The sequence below is a fragment of the Eleutherodactylus coqui genome, chromosome 4 (genome assembly GCF_035609145.1).
Source record: "Eleutherodactylus coqui strain aEleCoq1 chromosome 4, aEleCoq1.hap1, whole genome shotgun sequence".
Taxonomy (NCBI): domain Eukaryota; kingdom Metazoa; phylum Chordata; class Amphibia; order Anura; family Eleutherodactylidae; genus Eleutherodactylus; species Eleutherodactylus coqui.
Genome location: NC_089840.1, coordinates 189,341,001 through 189,362,927, shown reverse-complemented (window position 1 = coordinate 189,362,927; position 21,927 = coordinate 189,341,001). Strand labels below are relative to the sequence as shown.

At 43.5% G+C, this 21,927-nt stretch overlaps 1 protein-coding gene across 5 annotated transcripts in view; it reads left to right on the top strand.

Moving 5' to 3' along the window:
* The window catches only part of TBATA (thymus, brain and testes associated), a 53,534-nt gene that overhangs the window by 17,034 nt on the left and 14,573 nt on the right, over positions 1-21,927 (top strand). For all 5 annotated transcript variants that reach the window (XM_066600473.1, XM_066600471.1, XM_066600472.1 and 2 more), the window contains 3 exons: positions 362-609; positions 11,438-11,602; positions 14,017-14,102. In XM_066600473.1, coding sequence (XP_066456570.1) covers positions 390-609; positions 11,438-11,602; positions 14,017-14,102 — 471 coding nt within the window. In that variant the 5' untranslated portion in view covers positions 362-389. The remainder of the gene's footprint in view (positions 1-361; positions 610-11,437; positions 11,603-14,016; positions 14,103-21,927) is intronic.

Genomic DNA, 21,927 nt, shown 5'->3' with positions numbered 1-21,927 from the left:
GAAATATATTTCAGATGGCGTCCCCTGCCAGCTACAGACTGTCAGCAATTGTTTGTGACATTAAATTACTACAGGTGGGGTTATGTTCTCAACATGTAGGACATCAAGAGATGAATGCATAAATATTTCTGGGCACAGAGCTCGGGGATTGCACTCGCAGACTGAAATATAGTTATACATTCTTGGAGAACTCATTGTATACAGATTTAAATGTAAATTTCCATCACTCAGGTGGAACATAAACAGCTATAACCGTCCAATTGTAAGACGGTTTCTGCTTGCTGCAGTGGTTTACAGTACTGTGATGTCGATACATATTCACTGATGGAGAAATATTAACAGCTCTTGTTTTGCATTATAGCCACAACCACACTACTGCAAAAGAAAAGATGGAACACTTGAAGAATCCAGTCTCTAGTACATTTAAAACTCAAGACATTACTGATTTAGCTGGAAAACTGGAAACTCTTGCCCAAAATACACCACTGCGTTTCAGCGATGAAGCAATGAGACCCCCAACTAAAAGCAACTCTCGTTTTGGTAACTTCAGTCACCACTCATTCTTTTCCAGGCATAACCCTCACCCTCATCGTGTCACACATATTCAAGGTATGTTCTGGTGGGCATAGCTGCATCATATTACATTTTTAAAAAACGAATAAACAGGCATTTGGATTATATTTGAACCCGTTCCAATCCAGTGTCGGACCCCATCCGATATTGAGATTTCCCTGCATAGCTACCATGTCAGACAAGGTCCAACATATGTTTCTAACACTTTGCAGGACAGAGCTCTGATGTCAGAGGCTGTTCTGCATATGTAAATTACACTGTATATTACTCCGATGAATAGACTCTAATTATATAAATGTACTGTATATACTCGAGTATTAGCTGACCTGAGTATAAGCCGAGACAATAAGTTTCCCCACATAAAACTGGGAAAACTTATTGACTCGAGTAAAACCCGAGCTATACTCGAGTATATACTAGGTTAAAAAAAAACCTCCATACTCACCTCACAGCCGGCATCTGTGTCTGTGCAACAAGCTGCTTGAATTCTCCCTGCTGTCATCCCCTGCCGTCCTCTCTGCTTGGCTCTGTTAGTGCTGTGTAAGTAAGCACTGTGATTGGATTGAGTGCCAGCCAATCACAGCTGGCGCTCGATACAATCACAGCGCTTACTTACACAGCACCGATGGTAGGGGATTTGAAAGCCGAGCAGGAAGGATTCTAAAGAAGCTTAATTGGCTGTGAATGATCGAGCACCGACTGTGATTGGCAGACGCTCAATCCAATCACAGCTCTTACTTACACAGCACTGAGTGCAGGGGATGACAGAGCCGAGCAAAGAGGACGGCGGGGGATGACAGCAGCCTGCTGCCGGGGACACAGATGCCGGCTGGAAGGTGAGTATGGAGGTTTTTTGTTTTTTTTAAGCCTTCCCTGACTCGAGTATAAGCCGAGGGGGTCTTTTTCAGCACAAAAAAATGTGCTGAAAAACTAGGCTTATACTCGAGTATATACAGTATGTAATATCAATATATTGTATATATATTTACAGGATTATTACAAATAATCTTCCCGTTGTGAAACACTCATAACTCATGTTTAATTTTCAAAAGAATTGCTAATAAAATCATCATGATGAGTCAATTTTATGTTTTTCTATTGACTAATTCCAAGAATCCGCAATGCAGTTTCCCACCCAAAATAAATAAGAGCTGCGGAGAGGGTGGGTGCAGGGAAATTAGATTGGGAAGGGTTAAAGTGAATTTATTAACAGAAAATAACCAATTGCTTAAATCACATTTTTATGTTAAACTTATTTTTGCTTTTCAAGTTACTATGTATATTTAAAAAAATTACAAATATCTTTGTAATTACATTACATTTTTTGTAATCTACGTGTTTTTACAAAATAAGCATTTGGATAGCTTTCTCACCTCACTGACCATGTTTAGCAAGCAATGCCATGTAATAAGTGAAGTGAACTTCCCCATCTCCTTCTGTCTGAGCCAACCCCCCCCCCCCCCTTCTACCTGCACCCCATTTCCATGTCATTTGATCCTGGGATAATGTGCAGTGCACTACACCTGGTTCACCGCCTCTCCCAACGGATAAAAGCTGTCCTAGATGATGGAATTTAATGTTCTATTCACAATAGAACATATCAGAAGATGAAAAGGAGACATTTCTCCATTTCACTTAAAAAAATTAACTAATTTAAGAAATTGATGGCAGCAACACATCTCACAAAAGTTGGGACAGCCCCCTATCTACCATTGTGTATCATCACCCTGGAGTTTTGGGAGAGGAATGTTGTTCTATTCTTGTCTGATGTAAGATTCTAGCTGTTCGACAGTCCTGGGTCATCTTTGCTGGATTTTTCTATTCATAATGCTACAAATGTTTCCTATTGGTGAAAGGTCTGAACTGCAGGTGGCCAGCCCCCGGACTCTTCTGAGAAGCCATGCTGTTGTGATGGAGGCAGTATGTGGTTTAGCATTTTGTTGCTGAACTATATAAGGTCTTCCCTGAAGGAGACGTTGTCTGGATGGCAGTAGATGTGCTCTAAATCCTCTATGTACTGCTCAGCATTGATAGAGCCTTTCATGATGTGTAAGCGGTCCATGCCACAGGCATTAATATAACCCCATACCATCAGAGATGCAGGCTTTTAAACTGTACACTGATAACAAGCTGGATGGACCCTCTCCTCTTGAGTCCGCAGGACACGGTGTCCATGGTTTCCAAAAGGAATTTCAAATTTAGATTCATCTGACCACAGAACAGTTTTCATTTTGCCTCAGTCCGTTGTAAATGAGCCTTGGCCCAGAGAAGATGTTGGTGTTTCTGGATTGTGTTGAACTATGGCTTCTCCTTTGCATGATACAGCTTTAACATGCACTTGTGACTCGTAATACAAACTCTGTTCACAAACATGCAGTGATTGGCATTACAGAATAATGCCTGTTTTTAATGCAGTGCCATCTGAGGGCCCATAGATCTCGAGCATCCAATATTAACCATCAGCCTTTTCACCACTTTTTCCAGATTTTCTGTATTTTTTGTGTACTGCAGATTCACAGTCTTTACAATTTTATGTTGAGGAGCATTTTTATTTCTTCTACAATTTTAAGATGCAGTTTTTCACAGATTGCTCAACCTCTGACCTGAGAGATTCTGCCTCTTAAACATGCTGTTTTATACACAGTTATATCACGTAGCAGAAAATTGACCCAACAGCTGTTTTTTATTAGTACCACTTTTCCAGCTTTATTTTAATCGTGTCACAATTTCTGTGAGATGTGTTGCTGCCATTCATTTCTAGATGTTACTTTTTTTTAAAATGCAAAAAAGGAAGTTGGAACAATGCCTCCGCAGTGCCACCTATTAGATGGCAACATTCCTGCAAATCAATGTCCAACCCTTTATACAGGCCTTTAAATGTAAATGAAATGGAAACATGTCTCCTTTTTCCCTTCTGATGTGTTCTACATTCTGTTGTGAATAAAATATGGTTAGATGAGATTTCCAAATCACCGTATTCTTTATTTTTCTTTACATTTCTTTACATTTTATACAGCGTCCCAACTTTTTTGAATTGGAGTTGTATATATATCATACGATGGCTGGCACGCAGAGTAAATTTACTTCCACTATAAAGTTTGTTTATTCTAGCTCCTGACAGCTTTATTGTGCTTCTTCACAGCCAAATTTCACAAATGTATAATGCATCAAAAGCAAATTCTGGCCTTCTGGGCTCTTAATACACATTAGCAATGCCCTCTCCACAGTTAGGCCTATTTCCTAAGGCTTCACATACCATATAGCAGTTCAGGGTGCATCTCACATCCTGTTGTGCAAGGCTATGCCATATGGTTCCATAGGCCTTTTTGCATAGTCTCTGTTGCAGCATAATTAGCCAGCTCCGCAGTAGAGAAAACCCCTTCTTTACAAACCATATCCCTGGAATATGGCCTCAAGTATCTTAAACACATCACTACAGTGGCTCATTTGCCTGCCTCTCTTGATAGATGGATGGATGGATATTAGATGGATAGATGGACAGTATATGGAAATATGGATATTAGGTAGATAGATAGATATTAGATAGATAGATAGATAGATAGATAGATAGATAGATAGATAGATAGATAGATAGATAGATAGATAGATAGATAGATATTAGATAGATAGATGGACAGGAGGTATATTTCTGCCAGACTCCTATCATTCTGTGAAGTAGCAGGAAGCAGGCTCACCACCTGATTGGGTATGTTATGCTGTGAAAACTTGTGTGACTACAGGACTATAAGGCTGGGTTCACACAGGACGAATTTGCCATGGAAATTTTGTGCGGAATTTCTGTGTGACAAATCCGCCCACGGCTCCTAATCTTGGGATTAGCCAGCCATGTGGACGAGATTTTGCAAAAATCTCATCCACAGGGGGCGGCCAATCCATCGCAGCAAAGTTGCACTGAGCCGGCACTGCAGTGCAAAATTGACAGCAGCAGCATGTCAATTCTTTTTTTTTTCCATTGCGGCCTCTCTCCTCTCTATGGGAAGAGAAAGCCGCAAACTGCCATGTGTTTTTAAGTAACGCTTATCCTGCGGAAATCTTGCATTTTTTTGGTGCGGCCAAACCGCGAGATTTCCATCCTGTGGAAACCCAGCCTAGTAAACTTGCTTACTTATGAGACTAGGCTGGGAGGAGGTTGTCCACCAGTCAGCGGTTAGAGCTAATATATGTACAGTTAGAGTCAGACAGGCAGATTTTATTTTGTGTTACTGTTTAAAGTTACTGATATGTGTAAAGCTGCGCCTCAAGTTAAAAGAAATAATCTTCACTTTGAGTTTGAAGACCAGTGTGCAATCTGTTTGAATTGAAGGTGTGCCCTGCATTACACAATCCTGGGCAATCTCAAATTAATCCCCTCAGAATTAAGGTTTTTCGAATGCGGGCACTATAAGCAGCAACATGAAGGACATGGTGAAGGAGTCAATGCAACAAGAGACAAATCGCCTGGTGGAGAATCAGATGTCAGGCCACTACTAAGTATTGACAGCTCCTGCAGGAGTTGCTGCGATGTGTGGCTGAACTAGCCATTACACAACCCATGGCGCAGCCAATCAGAAAACCGCAAGGCAATATACCTAGAAGAAGATGGCTGATGAGGATGTCGAGGCCTTTCTTGCATCATTTAAAGCATAGCGACACGTGATGCATGGCCAAAAACACACTGGACCAGCTTGATCACTCCCTTCATGACAGGAGAAGCATAAAAAGCATATTTTGATCTGGAGTATATTTGGCAGTGGAAAAAAATGGGTGTAGGCACAACCTTTTCGTGATAAAGAGGCACAAAACTCCTTTGTTTTATTAAACTAGCATGAATAGATGTGTTTCGGAGCCTCTTCCTCAGTATTTGCTGGGAACACACCATTCCAAAACATATAACATGAGGGATGGAGTAATATGCATATAAATTTTATGAAAATACAAGTACACCAGTGATTAGAAGATATAAAATAAAATAAAGCAAAATAGGGAAAATAGAAAAAAATGGAAGTCAAATCAGCTTATAAGTAGATAAATCATCTAAAAAGGCTGCATTAATTTCCATTATCTGATGAACAGGTGGGGTACCCCTTGTTTGAGACAAGATGAACATGATGTAGAGACCGTGGTTATATAAAAGCAGAGCTTAGTGGGCAAAAATAACTTTAAAACATTTTGTTCACTAAATTATTAAAAGAGGAGACTAAATGTAAGCTCTGAACCACATTATGGCCTAGGCCTAACTGAGGAGAGGGCATTACTAATGTGTATTAAGAGCCCAGAAGGCCCCTTAGATGTGTCTCTTGTTACCCTGCGGGTGGGAGATGGTAGTGCCCTGTGACAAAGCCCAAACTCTACCCCGCTGTCTCCTAGGCTGGGGCCCACTCCTCGGACTTTTCAGGGCGGAGCTATCTTGGTGTCCTGAACGGTATGATTCCTGCGTACCTGTTCCCAAGACAGAGAGAAGAAAGGGCCTTCGCCATTATTTCCAAGACCGGAGGGAAAAAAAAGTTAATACCTCCATCTGAAGAGTCTACAGTATTTCTAATTTTCTGAGCCCTCTAAAGAGTTACAAGAGGGACAAGACAGAGTTGCCTGCAAAAAGAAAAATGCAGAGAAACAGTGAGGAGAAACTGCTGCACTATGTATCTGAAATGTGTTATGAGTCACAAGAGGACTGTATAATTTTATTGGATCCTGTGGATTTCTTGCATGTCACGGTGAGCAATCAACTGTTAGTGTGGACTTTGATTGTATGTCAGCACAAGATTGCGCCCAGTTTTGTGTTTTGCTTTCTTCATCTTCTCAACAAAATACTGCGAAGATTTCCAGCCTCACTGTTCCCACCAAGGCTGTGGAAAAAGTGTGTGAGAGGGGGTTGGTCAACCTCACCGCAGAGTGAGAATCGATACTAAGTGTTCCACAACTCACCCAGGACAGCCCAGGGGAGAAGTCATCAAGCACAGTGAGTGGACCACTGGACTTGTCTTCACAGACTAGCCAAGACACTACATTCCTATTACCAAACCCGTTGTTTGCTATAAGAGAGGTGCCACAGTCATCCACGGGGGTTTTCATCCTTTGAATTATTGTATGGAAGAAAGCCCTGGAGATCTGGGAAGGGCAAACTACTCCTTTAAAAACTGTTGTGGAACATGTCTCCCCAAAACATGGTTACATTGCAGCTGTTATGCCTATTGTTAAACAACACATAGAGCAGGATCAACGAGGCCAAAAGACGAATTATTATAGAGGGGCCAAAGTATATACTAATGAGCCTGGAGATCAAGTGTTGTTACTTATTCCAACAGTGGAAAGCCAGTTTTTAGCCGAATTGCAGAGACAGTTTGAAATGGAAGAAAAACTGACTGATGTAACATATAAAGTATATAAACCAGGGAGAAGAAAACCAGAACACGTCTACCACGTAAATCTGATCAAACCTTGGAAAGACCATCTTTGTCTACAGAACTCTCTCTGGCTACAACTGGTGGCCAGTACCGGAGGTTAAAATCACTGAGGAGTTATGACATATTCAAAAGACAGTTAGTCCTCCAAAACAAACACTTATTTTTAGAGAAAAACTATGATGGTTAAACATATTATTACCGAACCAGGTGTAAACGTCAATGAGAAATCCTATAGGATTCCAGGGGTCCAACGTTAAGCCATCTCCAAAGGGATAACAACCATGTTAGAATTAGGGGTGATTGAGGAATCACACAGTGAGTGGTTGAGCCCAATAGTAATGGTTCCAAAACAGATGGTAACATCAGGTTTTGCAATGACTTTGAGAAATTGAATGCAGTATCTAAGTTTGACGCTATTCTGATGCTCAGGGTGGACAAACTTATTGACAGACTTGATGCGGCTTGTTATATTACGACACTAGATTTGACAGCAGGTTACTGGCAGATCTCTATAACCAATATGGCAAAGGAAAGACAGCCTTTTCCATGCCAGACTGTTCAAGTACAAAAATATGCTTTTCAGACTGCCCGGGGCTCGGCAAAGTTTCAGTGAATGGGCAGAAGAGTTAGACCTACACCGACATTATGCTTCCACTTATTTGGGAAATATAGTCATCTTTAGCTTGGACTGGATTACATAAGGCAGTTGTGAATGACATCTGCACTGCTGCTCTGACAGCCAATACAAGAAAATGTCACATTGCGTTAGAGGAGGCCAAATATTTGGGTTATCTCAGAAGAAAGCAAAAGGTAGACAGAGGTGTATTAGGAACTCAAAGTGGCTCTGGAAAAAAAAATTACAAAGTGGCCCCATATTGTAGCTGGGCCCAGACCAGCAGCAAGTGAGGTGAACACCAGTAGGCAGGGTCAGCAAATTGTCAGCTGCAGCTAGATTGACTGTTGGAGGAGAGAAGCCTACGGAGCATGCATAGCTTGCCACAGCAGATTTTCTAGGAAGCAAAGAACATATTAAAACTATAGCTTGCCACAGCAGTTTTTCAATAGTGACCCTGGAGTCCAGGGCTGTCTGAGACCTCATTGGGCCCCTCACAAATGCAATAATGGAATGCTGATTTGTAGTGTTATGTTCGTGTGGGCAACTAAGCACGGGGCCCACACGAACGTGACCCACAACCGGAGTGGGGAACAAGGATAGGGAAACTGTCCCTGTGCTAAAGGGAAGATGACTAGGCCCTACCTACAAGTGGAGCGATTGCCCTAATAAAGGCAGCCCCATGCTAGAACTTCGGCCCTGGCTCTCCCAGAACAGGGGGTACACGGAACAAGTGCAGACAAACCAAATGCACAAACTGGCAACTGACAGATGCTAAACACATTTACCACTCAACCTTGCACATTAAAGCAGAAGGTAAAGCTGAATATAAAAACGAGGGATCAGTTCGTACATTGGCCAATGAACTTAAGCCGCAAGGCCGCAATCAAGGCTCCTCGTGTCTTGCGGTCCCTACTCTCGCAAGACACATAAAAGGCAGCCTAAAACTTACTTAATTGTAGAAGCTGATGAAATTGGTCTGACATAATCAACCCCTTATGAACCCATGCTGATGAGGAGTTATGCTGTTGTTCTCCTTAAGGTATTCTAGGATGGCGTCTCTCAGAAACCCCTCAAAAATGTTTTCAATTATTGAAGTGAGAATTACTGGCCTGTAGTTACCACGCTGTCTTTTAGACCCCTTTTTGTATATTGGGACCACAATTGCAATATACCAACCCAGTGGTACAACCCCAGTCTTAATAGTGTCCCTAAATATAAGAAATAGTTGTCTGTCTATCACATTACTTAGTTCTCTTAGAACCCTTGGGTGTATTTCATCTGGGCCCAGCGATTTATTGATTTTATTCCTTTCTAACCGCCTCTCCACTTCCTCCTGTGTTAGGCTTGCAATATTTAATGGGGGTGTGTTTTATTCCCCTGCATCTCGTGTGACATTTCTTTTTACACTTGAGAAAAAACTATTTAATAGATTTGCCTTCCCCCCCCCCCCCCCCATCGTCTTCTATAGTTTCTCCTGTATTATTTGTTAAAGGGACAGTGCTTTCAGTGCAAATCCTTTTACTGTTTATGTAAGTGAAGAATAGTTTAGGGTTATTTTTGCTCTCTTTGGCAATCAATCTCTCTGCCTCCTCCTTGGCAGTCTTGATCTTTTTCTTACATATTTAGTTTTTCTCCCTGTATGATTTTAGCGCTTCTTCACTGCCTTCTTGTTTAATAATTTAAATGCTTGCTTTTTTTTGCTTATTGCCCCCCCCCCCCCCCCCCGCCCTCCCTTACAGTCTTATCGAGCCACATTTGTTTCCTTCTACTTGTAGGTCTTTTATTTTTAAAGGGTAGTAACTGCTCATGTGAGGTAATGAAGATGTTTTTAAACTTCTCCCATTTGTTGTCTCTACTGTTATTTATGAGGCTGTTGTCTCAATTAATGTTCCCAAGAGTAATTCTGAGCTGATCAAATTTTGCTTTACTAAAGTTTTGTGTCCCTCGGTATTAGTGTATCTTGATGCCACCAGGAAGTCCTGGTGGAGTCAAGAGTGACAGGGGGGTGACGCCCCCTGTAGCTGATTGGCTGGACAAATGGCAAGGCAGAAGGTCTTGGAAGGCGATAACGTCTGTGTGGAAAAGGCATACAGCATGGGGTTGAATTGTTGTAGGTGGGTAACATAGACTTTGTAGTGGTTGCTGCTGGCAAACTGCGTCCCCCCAGTGCTCTCCCCTGCTGGCTGCTCCTGCACAGCTACCGCAGACATCTGCCATACAGCTGCGGTGGTAGCCCTGTGGCCCCAGGCGCTCTACAGCACTGATGTGCACAGGGCAAAACTGGTGAGCTATTGAGACCTGCGCCCCCCCTTTCCCGGTGATAACTGGTCCTGGACAGGCAGCGATTGCATGTCAGCACTGCAGTGCCACAACACCCGAACCCGCCTCTCACCTCATTGCCCTGAATTCAGTTGTCAGCCTCAGGATGGGGGAGAGAGGCTGAGAGCCCTCAAGGTCTTCACCGCTGCTGGGAGGCGGCCACCGCCGAGGACGGGTGAGAGCCAATCACAAACAGGGGGTGTGAACCCCCTGTCAAGCAGCATGAATCTTGACTGCACCACTACTTCTGGTGGTGTCAAGATACACTAATACCGTGTCCCTCTATCTGCACCCCATTATTTTGTCCATCTCTACCTCAAGAGAAGAATTTTAATTGCATATCAACTGCACTTCATCTATATTTCATATTTTGAGTTGATGAAGTCTATTGCCCTCTTGGCAGTGAGTCAAATTCTGCACCATGCCACTCTGCTACTACTTATAGTCTGTGAGTTGAAACCTGAGATCTTGTAATTTTCACTCTGACAACTAAAGGTATGTTTTTACACAGTGCAATTGTTCGGTGTATTAGCACATGATAGCAGTCCCAACGACTAAAGGGCCCATTTACACGGAGCGATTGCTCAAAGATCGCTCAAACGTCAGTTTGGGTGACAGCTTTGAGCGATCATTTTACATAAACTATTAAGTAACTACTCAGCTACTTAGTGTCCAAATGAAGCCTTTAGCTGAATGCAGTTAATAGGCTGAGGGCTCTTATGTACTTTCAGTTCCTGTGTTCTCCAGGACGGGAAGCAATGCTATCAACACTACCTGTGGAGAACTCCTGATAAGGCCAAAGGGTGATTTTTAGGTTGACCTGAATTTAACCATTAGCTAGCAGTGCACGAAAAGTGCACGATAGCCGCATGTTTAGATGCAACGATGATCGCTCAAACGATTGCTCTTTAGCTCCGTGTAAATGGGGGGTTGGATTACATTATTGAATGGCTGTGATTGGTTCATCGAGCGCCGGCTCTGATTGGCTGAGGCGGTGTTCCTGAACCAATCACAGCTATCTCTTGTATCTCTTGCTAGAGGCGGGGTATTGAAGCCCCGTTACCAGGAAGAGAATGCTCGCTCAGCGCTGAGAACTACATGGAGGACTGTCAAAGCGCCACAGCCCAGCGATAGGGACCCAAACGGCAACTACTAGGTGAGTATTGTTGTTTTTTTTCCATGTAGTGTAGCTAGGGCTTATTTTTTTTTTTGGGGGGGGGCTTATATTTCAAGCTCCTCCCCCTCCCCCGTAAATCAGGGTATAGCTTATTTTCAGGGTAGGTCTTATTTTCAGGGAAACACGGTATATACTGCTTGCAACAGTTTGTTGGTTTCAGCTGTGTGAATAATCTGACAAGTTCCCTTCAAGTTATACCAATGTTTTCTAATTGTTTCCCATCAGTTGGTGTTCACACCATAGCACTATTGGCACTGAAGCACATAGTTACCATCTGCTTCCCTCTATAGTTTTACAGCAGGATGACTTGAATGTTGTCACTATATTTCTGTGTGCTTTTCACAACAGGACTTAATGGAATCCCCATCTGTATTGTCAATGATGAGTGGAACGTCACCTCTCCACTCTACCCTCACCCTATGATAAGAAGCAAGCTCCCGACAAATCTCCTAGGTGTCCCCAGTTATCCGCTAGGAGATCCATATGGTAACGTGGTTCCATTTTTTGGAGCAGGTATGATATTAAAAGAAATATTGTCATATTTAATATGTTCTACTTTAAACACCCCTGTGTACCCTTTGCCATGAAGTCAAAGGGTACATCAATTGAGTACTAGTTTTATTTAACCACATTATTTTAGTTTTTATCATTTCCGCCCTAAAAAATTTCAGTTTGTGTTTCAGTGAAATTGTACAGATAACGGTACACATTGAAGGTGGAAATATACCTGAAATGATTCATCCTTTTTTAACATGACAAAAACCTGGTATTTTAACAGCGGTGTGTAGACTTTTTATATCCACTGTAGAGCATATGACAAGGGCCCTGTCTAGCCATCATAACAGGCAGGAGATCCTTGTGTGGAGACTAAAAGAAAAAAAAAACCTTTGGCAACTCAAACTAACAAGTGACTAGATGGGCTCATAGACAACTGCATATTATGAGATTTATAAACTTTGAGCACACACTTAAGGGCCATGATACATCTTTATTCATGCATTTCACCATATTCCATTGGACCTGGTACTAAGGCTGCTTTCACACCTGCAGCGTTTTAGAATAAATACACTCTGAAGTTTGACTCAGAGCTGAACTCCAGGTCCTTTGGGGTGGGCTTCACTGGTGTCTTCCGGCTCAAGCATGAAGACTGACATCGGTCTTCCTATACATAATGGGAGAGAGCTGTCACTGTGCAAGCAACAGCTGGGGAGAGGCTGGCACATACCGCCCCCAGGACTTGGAGTTCAGCTCTGAGTCAAACTTCAAAGTGTATTTATTCTGAAACACTGCAGCATTTCAGAATAAAACACCCACGAGGGTACTAGTTGCAGCGGCCGAGTACCAGTCCTTCAGCCAGGAAGACAGCAGGGTACTAGATGGCGGTGGTTCACGGTGGTTCTACCGTCTCTTTTCCTAAAAGACTGAAGTGTAGCCCAGTTTAGCCACTAGCAGGGGAGATAAGATTTTGCAGGCTTGATTACCATAGATTAATTCTGGATTGTCTTCGTGATGCCAGTGTCCCTAGACAAGTAACAAGTCATTCACGATAAATAAATAAATCCAGAAACAACATGGTTTTCAAAATCAGGGACACGCGGTTTCCTATTGCTTATGGTTTAACTTTGATTATCCAATACAGACAAATACTTTCACTTTTCAACATGGAAATAAATGCTTCTGAACAGATTTGAGCTTCACGTTTCCTGACACTTGAAAAAAATAAAGTTCTTTTCCCCAAGGCACACATATCCTCAGTCGTTGTTATCTGATGGACACTCTCCTGGGACAGCCACTCTTGTGTTACACGGCCTTTCAAATGCTCTTACATCTGATGCTAGCTGTAGAGGGTTTTTGGCGCTTTCTCTCTAGATGTGGTTCACCAGGGAAGCGTGTGGCATTTACACTCCCACACCATCTCCTAGAAAGCATCTCCTGCGCTCCAGCCCCCAAAGGAGACAAGCCTCCTAGCAGAAGAGACATGAACGTGGCTCAGCCCTGGCAGGAGCAGCAGCGCGTCTCTCCCGCATGCACCTCCTTCACTGACCACCAACTACTCTCTTCTCTCTCATCACCTCACCAAAAACCCCTCCCCCAACCCCCAAACTACCAATCACATCACACCAGCAGGATAAGTTGACACACAGCCTTACACAAGGTTGACGTCACTCACATAAAGACAAACAGGCTTACAGGTGATGGAGGAACCTTAACTCTGGGTCACTACATAGTCATCTGTCTCAGGTTTATGTTGACCTAATTCGAGCATTATGAACCTGATGACAGAATACCTTCAAGAAGAGGAGAGAATACGTAGGTAACTAGAAGAGTCTGACAGAGAACACCTTAAATTCTGTCTATTGTTTATGCATTGTAATTTCTTGTATTCAGTCTAGTATATTATTCTATAACAAAAGTAAATTCTTAAAGCAGTTATCCAGGGAGGACATTTTTTTCGAACAGTCCAAAAATGGTGGAACAACATAAAAGAAGCCATATTCATCTACCACGCTTTCCCACCACTCACCACTCCCGTTCCGCTGGTGTCTGGCCCCACTGGCCACCAATTTCTCTTTCAGCAAGCTAGCTATGATGTCACAGACACCAATGGCATGTGATCACCTGCAGCCAATCATGGCTCACTTCTGCAAGTTATCAGCTGCAGCAATCACTTTTCCTGCTGTCAGGATGTCATCACTCTTCAGCTGGAAGTGAATATACCACTGGGTTTCTCCACACTGGTGGAGCTCGAGCAGCGAGGAAGGAGAATATGGCTCTCTTTTTGGTATACTGCAACTTGGGGCATGTTTAAACATTGTAAAAAGGTTTATACAGAGAGAAAAAAATGTTTCAATCTACCTGATGCTCATGAGTATTCAACGAGAAAGTAGGAAACTAAGTTGTAACTCCAGTACTCTCCTGTAACACAGGTTCCATGAGTGAAGCATGGCGCGAAGAGTTGAGAGAACTTGCAGTAAAAGTTTGTACAACAGACACACAGCCAGAAAAACAGGAGGTACTACTTATATTACAATGTAATACTTGTGCTGTTCTTTTCCCTGTGCACTTCTCTATGCGCCTCAGCATTTTTTTCTTCCTCTGCTCCCGAGGTCCACTGCCTCTGCTGGTCCCTTTCCCCACAGAGACAACCTGATGGCTCTCCTCTGCTGGGGCCATGACCACATTGGTGAAGGAGTGTGGACAGCGGCTGAATGGATGACTGAGGTCACTACACAAGTGATATCTGTTCTCCACACAAGATGCTGCAAGATGACCTACCTCCCCACACAGCGCACTTGATGACTTTGCATGCAGAATTTAAATGTGTGGGGTCGCCGCACTTGTAACAGATTTTTGCCTATTCCTGGTAGAAGGCCAAGAAATGATCCCTACAAAGAAAGGCCATAGGTGGTATATGGGCTACCATGTTCCCTAAATGTTTTAGTTTGACCATAAACATTCAGACCAGATGCCATGACTGAGCCAAATCATGACGTCACTCTCTTGACTCCAGCCTGTCAGGTTATCACTTGTGCATCAAAACATCACTAGTCATTCTTGTCCTTCACCAGCTCATAATTCCCTCAAAAGAACTCCAGGCCCTCTGGGCAAACAAAACTAATGTCGAACTTAGAGCTGCTGTAGAGACAGATCATGACATAGATGTCCTCCACCCTGAAACCCATCTTCAGCAGAAGCTCCACCACCTTGATGGGCATACATCATCGTCTCTCCCCCGAAGATGGGTTACGTTCTTATGGCCAACGTCCTGCTCAATTGTTGACAGGGACCATATGGTCTCAGAAAGCACCAAGTCCATGTTTGCCCAGAGGGACAGGTCCACAACTCTACTCCCTACATTCATTGAGCTCTCCCCTCTCCTTAAAGCCTCCAGGTGGGGCTATTGTAAAATGCCATAACCAAAGCCTGAAGACAAGGAGGATGCTCCATCCCTCCAGTGGTAACATTGGCATAATTTCTGCCAGATGCTGTTGACACTAGAGGGGCAACTGGATCCTAACCCCAACTACCTCGCAAACCCATACCAGCCTGTACAGCCAATGGCATATTACCTGGGAATCAGGTAACAATACTCACATGCAGCATGTCTTGCACACCTCTCCTATCACTCACTGGACAAAGACCGGTTTTGATTTTAGCCATGTTACCACTCTCTTTATAGATCAGCCATCTTTGCAATATCAGCGGTTGTTGCTCTGTGCACTTAAGCTGCTTTTGGATCTGTAGTCCCTGGACTCGTTTCTCTGCACATGTGGGAAGATCAGCAGAGTTGGCCACCACCCACTGCACCCACTGACAGGTATTTCAGGGACACAGAAGAGACAGCCAAGCCACCATAGTTGGGCCCTGATGCCGGATGGCCTCTTTCCCCATCCCACTGGGAGGCAACCAACAGCGTCAGTGCTTGCGGATTGGCAGCGACTAGAGATGAGCGAGCACCAAAATGCTCGGGTGCTCGTTACTCGGGACGAAATTTCCGCGATGCTCGAGGGTTCGTTTCGAGTAACGAACCCCATTGAAGTCAATGGGCGACCCGAGCATTTTTGTATATCGCCGATGCTCGCTAAGGTTTTCATTTGTGAAAATCGGGGCAATTCAAGAAAGTGATGGGAACGACACAGCAACGGATAGGGCAGGCGAGGGGCTACATGTTGGGCTGCATCTCAAGTTCACAGGTCCCACTATTAAGCCACAATAGCGGCAAGAGTGGGCCCCCCTCCCCGCACTGTCAGCATAAAGATCGTTCTTCTCTGCCGCAGCAGTAACAGCTGTGGCAGAGAAGAACGATGTTAGCCCATTGAATTCAATGGAGCCAGCAATACAGCCGACTCCATTGAAAGCAATGGGCTGCCGACGATCGCGGGATGAATTGCAGGGAAGGGCTTATATATTTAAGCCCTTCCTGACAATTCATCCCGCGATCGTCGGCAGCCCATTGCTTTCAATGGAGTCGGCTATATTGCTGGCTCCATTGAATTAAATGGGCTAACATCGTTCTTCTCTGCCACAGCTGTTACAGCTGTGGCAGAGAAGAATGATTTCTCTTCTATATGTTCTCAATAGGGTCGGCGCTGCTGCCGCTGGCCCCATTGAGCGCATATAGAGAAGAGAACAGGAATCGCAGATCACAGATAGGTGCGATCTGCGATTTCTGTTCTATAATTTATCGGACGAGCGCATAAAAAGCGCTCATGTGTCCGATAAAAATTCGCCGGACGCATGCGCAACTCGCGCAATAAAACGCCTGTCTGACTAAGGTCTTAGTCAGACGGGCGTTTTTTCGCGCGATTTGCAGATCGCATGACGGATGCGCATCCGCAAATCGCGTGACCGGTGCCCGAAAATCGGGCGGAGCTGTCCAGCGCATTGCATTCAATGGAGCCGGCAATACAGCCCGCTCTATTGAAAGCAATGCGCTGCGGGCAAGTGTGGGATGAATTGTCGGGAAGGGCTTAAATATATAAGCCCTTCCCTGCAATTCATCCAGAAAAGTGTTAAACTAAAAAATATACATACTGACCTGCTCCCGGCAGCCGGAGTTCCGCGCGGCCGTCCTGCAGTGGGTGTGAAGGGGGTGTGAGTCAGACCTGCCCCCTGATTGGCTCAGCGCTGAGCCAATCAGGGGGCAGGTCTGACTCACACCCCCTTCACACCCACTGCAGGTCGGCCGCGCGGAACTCCGGCTGACGGTAGCAGGTCAGTATATATATTTTTTAGTTTACCACTTTTCTGGATGAATTGCAGGGAAGGGCTTATATATTTAAGCCCTTCCCGACAATTCATCCCGCGATCGTCGGCAGCCCATTGATTTCAATGGAGTCGGCTGTATTGCCGGCTCCATTGAATTCAATGGGCAAACATCGTTCTTCTCTGCCACAGCTGTTACAGCTGTGGCAGAGAAGAATGATTTGTCTTCTATATGTTCTCAATGGGGTCGGCACTGCTGCCGCCGGCCCCATTGAGCGCATATAGAGAAGAAGGACCGTTGGGGTTCTTGAAGCCTAAAATCACTCCTAACACTCTCCCTATAGCAGCCCCGGCATCAACAGCACTTTCCCTCAGCTAAGTGAGAACGCATCTGTGGTGAGCCGCGGGCCGGCAGATTTTAATACTCGGGTGACACCTAATCTCGCCAGCCACTCACTGCAGGGGGGTGGTATAGGGCTTGAACGTTGCAGGGGGAAGTTGTAATGCCTTCCCTGTCTTTCTATTGGCCAGAAAAGCACACAAATTTCTCAGGGAAGAAAATGAAAGTAACTCGAACATCGCGTGGTACTCGTTACAAGTAACGAGCATCTCGAACACCCTAATACTCGAACGAGTATCAAGCTCGGACGAGTATGCTCGCTCATCTCTAGCAGCGACCCTTATTTCTGCTCTTGCCACTGACCAAAACTTTCTCCACCTCCTTAACTCCTCCATTCATACTAATGGCGCAAGTGGGTACAGAGTTGGGGTCACAAGAACTCTTTCCTCCCCAGCTCCCTTCACCAGACCCACAACAGAGCTTGGGCTTAGGAGCCCATGATTAGCACCCTGATCTTACTTTGCAGCCAGACCAAGATGCTTAGTTGCATAAATGAACCTTTCCTGGATATAGACTTCCTTTGTTACCGGTGGTAACTTGTCTCCAAAACACAGGCCCTTCATGCTTTCAGGGAACTCCTGCAGCCTGATTTGTTGAATTATGAAAGCCCCCTGTCCACTGCTGCTGCTGCCATCCTCATCATCCGCGTCTTCCAATGTTGAAGACAGGCTCTACTAGAATGCTGGTGCCTGTTGTTCCTCTTTACATCAAGGACTTTGCTCACCAGAGTGTAACACATCAATACACTTACTGTGCGTATGGCCTGAGGCCTAGTCCTTGTCATGTTGACGCCACACTCTAATTGGACGCTCCACATGATATGCCGCAGAAATAACGCAGACGAGTCCAGTAAATTAGTAATCCGAGAGTGAGCAGATTTACTAATTGAAGTAATTTGCAATGAACACAGTGGATTACAGTACTTCGTGAAAATACAGTTGTAATGATGACCCTTGAACTTCAACGCTCTCTCTATAATATTTACTGTAGATAGACGACTTACACAATTTCTCCCACTAATAGATTTAACTGAAGAAATGATTTAGATAAACTGAAGAAATGATTTAGGTAAACTGAAGAATAACTGAAGCAGAAGGATAAGTGGCTAGAAGACTGATCACGGCTTTGACTTCACCGGAAAGTTATGACTCACTATTTTGTAGAAGTGTATCTCAGAGAGATGCTTCTCTTCCTCTGCTGTGGGATGCTAAGGGAATGGGTGTTAACCGCGTTCGACCTTGAGGCAAAACGTGCTGCACTCCTCGCTCTCGCTGTCTGACATCCTTCTCCTTTATGACTCCGACGACGACTCACTAACTGTTCTCTCCTCTTCTATTTATCACTTCTCTCTTTCCTTACCGCACTTTATAAACTCCTCCCCCTGCATAAGGACTACTAGAGCTGCTTCCTTGTCCTTGGGCTCTGCACCAGTAAGATTAAACCTGACTGTCAGCCAATGATGAGTCAGCTGACATCAGGGATGAGCTCATTGCTTAGAGCAGAAGGGGGAGACACAGGGTCTCTCCCACAGACGGCACCTTCTGTATCCAAGGATGGCATACAGACAGGTAGGACCGGACAGTGTGCTGTGTGTGTTTTGTAGTGGCTACTGGGACACTACAAGAGCATACGGCCTGCGCCTATAACCCATCAGACTCTTCAGAGTTGTTGCTTGAGTGTTTCCTCAAGCATTCTCTGATATTGCCACAGCTTCCAAATGCCATTTTGAAAAAACAGTCATTTCAAAGTTTTACCTTAAAGGAGCTGTTGGTTTCCAGGATCCGTTCCCTCTCCTCCTCATAGAATTCAATTGCCTCTTCACAGGCTTTGACTTTTTTTGGAAATAGAAGCTCTTTTACTACAAGAGTCTCAGTCCACTTCACAGCAGTCAGTATGCAGCTCCCTGCGATATTTAGCTAGCAGCTTCTCGGCCTCCTCATAGTCCCGCATATTGGTAGCGATATGGGATGCCCAATCCTTCACCAACTCGCCCTTTCTGCGTTTGGCCCAACTTTAGCTTTCTTTTGCAGCCCTGACCTTTTTGTCCTTTTTTTTTGTCTGGCTGCACCTCCTCCAAGGCTCTGTGGTCTCCAGGGGGTCAGGGTGACATAGCTACCACCTTGAAAAGATCTTCTCTCCTGGGGTTAATTCCACCCTCCCCTTGACTGAGGCAAGATGAAGCAGGTTTGGGACTCCATAGGTGGTGGAAGCCCAGCAACAGCAACCATTCCTGGGTCAAGCTCAGAACCTTTGCCTGGGAAGGAAACATACCCAGTGGAACTCAAGTGAGCTCTCTGCCAGACATCCACTCCTCTCAGAAGCCAGATGGAGATTCTAGAGTTGCCTTCACAGTCGAAAATCTTTGGTGAGATTTGGAGAAGCATCTTTGCAGCTTGCAAAGCCAAGAATGTTAATGAACTGGAGGCCATTGTCCACGAGGAACGGGCTAACATTGCTCAAAAATGCTGTCAGAAGCTGCTGTCTAGCAATGCATTATGTTTGCAGCAAGTCATAACAGCAAAAGTGTACCCTAATAATAAGTACTAAAGGTGCTGCTTATCATAAAGGTGTTAAATAATTCAGAAACTGCAGTAGGCATTAAAAGTGGCATTTTCCGTTGAATTTGGAGAAACTGCTAATTATATTAGTTATGTTGAGCTTTTTAAATTGTTCTTCTCTGATTGTTTCTATATTTATTATATGCATGTTTCTATATTTATTATATGCAGTATTCTATCAATGGGCATCTACCTGTCTTTTAATCTTCATTATTACATACACTGTAGCAGATGTTACAGAGTCACTAAATTTTCACAGACAGTGGGAGGAATTCACTAAGCCAGGCTTTTGTGACGTCGGGCTTAGTATGATTTCCGCAGTTGCGTGGTGCGCTAAATACATGAAGAGGCATGTACCCCGGGCATACAATTTGTATAATTTATGCCAGTTTCCTACATAAATTATACATAAATCTGTCAGTCCACTCTATTCCTGACAAGCGCATTTGCATTTCTCAAAAAATAGAGAGAAAGGTGCTTGTACAAAAAAACTTGTGATTTGTTGTTTTATTTTTGTCAGAGACTGGTGTAAAAGCTTTTGTAAATGTGGGCCGGTGTGCTTAATATGATATGTAATGTAATAACTAGCAAAACTGTTGTTCACTTTATCTAAAATGACACTTTTGTGCTTGGAAAAATCCCTGTAAAGTGCTGGCCACTAGGTGGTGCCCCTTCCTTTGAATTTGCTTTCCTCTTCACCATCATGAACTGCTGAGTGCATCATGAACACTAAACTTGTCTACATGATATATATATATATATATATATATATATATATACTAGCTGATATACCCGGCTTCGCCCGAGTTAATTTGGTACTGGTGTTTATCTGGTGTTCACACGGAAATCTTATGAAGTCGTGGTTACTTTAGAGATACCGGAAAAACATATGTTCACCATTTTGCATAGTTCTCTGCGTTACCCAGGAAACATCACGGGGAGGTAACCATGCGACGTTTCCTTTATGTAAAATGACATCAGGAAGTGAGAGAATTAGATTCCATACGTAAAATGTGGACGCTAATTCTTTTGCACTTACAATTGAACAATCGAGGTGGGACCCATTAGCTTTTCCTATTTATGACATAATCAATGCTCGTGCCAAATTTCACGTTTCTATGACACCGGAAAGTGAGAAAATTACATTCTGTATGTAAAATTTGGACGCTAATTCTTTTGCGCATAGAATTGAATAATCGAGTTGGGACCCATTAACTTTTCCTATTTATGACATAATCAATGCCCGTGCCAAATTTCACGTTTCTATGTGAGAAAATTACATTCCGTACGTAAAATTTGGACGCTAATTCTTTTGCGCATAGAATTGAATAATCGAGTTGGGACCCATTAGTTTTTCCTATTTATGACATATTCAATGCCCGTGCCAAATTTTAAGTTTCTATGTGAGAAAATTACATTCCGTACGTAAAATTTGGACGCTAATTCTTTTGCGCATAGAATTGAATAATGGAGTTGGGACCCATTAGCTTTTTCTATTTATGACATAATCAATGCTCGTGCCAAATTTCACGTTTCTATGACACCGGAAAGTGAGAAAAATACATACTGTACGTAAAATTTTGACGCTAATTCTTTTGCGCATAGAATTGAATAATCGAGTTGGGACCCATTAACTTTTCCTATTTATGACATAATCAATGCCCGTGCCAAATTTCACGTTTCTATGTGAGAAAATTACATTCCGTACGTAAAATTTGGACGCTAATTCTTTTGCGCATAGAATTGAATAATCGAGTTGGGACCCATTAGTTTTTCCTATTTATGACATATTCAATGCCCGTGCCAAATTTTAAGTTTCTATGTGAGAAAATTACATTCCGTACGTAAAATGTGGACGCTAATTCTTTTGCGCATAGAATTGAATAATGGAGTTGGGACCCATAAGCTTTTCCTATTTATGACATAATCAATGCTCGTGCCAAATTTCACGTTTCTATGACACTGGAAAGTGAAAGAATTAGATTCCGTACGTAAAATTTGGACGCTAATTCTTTTGCACTTACAATTAAACAATTGAGGTGGGACCCATTAGCTTTTCCTATTTATGACATAATCAATGCTCGTGCCAAATTTCACGTTTCTATGACACCGGAAAGTGAGAAAATTACATTCCGTATGTAAAATTTGGACGCTAATTCTTTTGCGCATAGAAT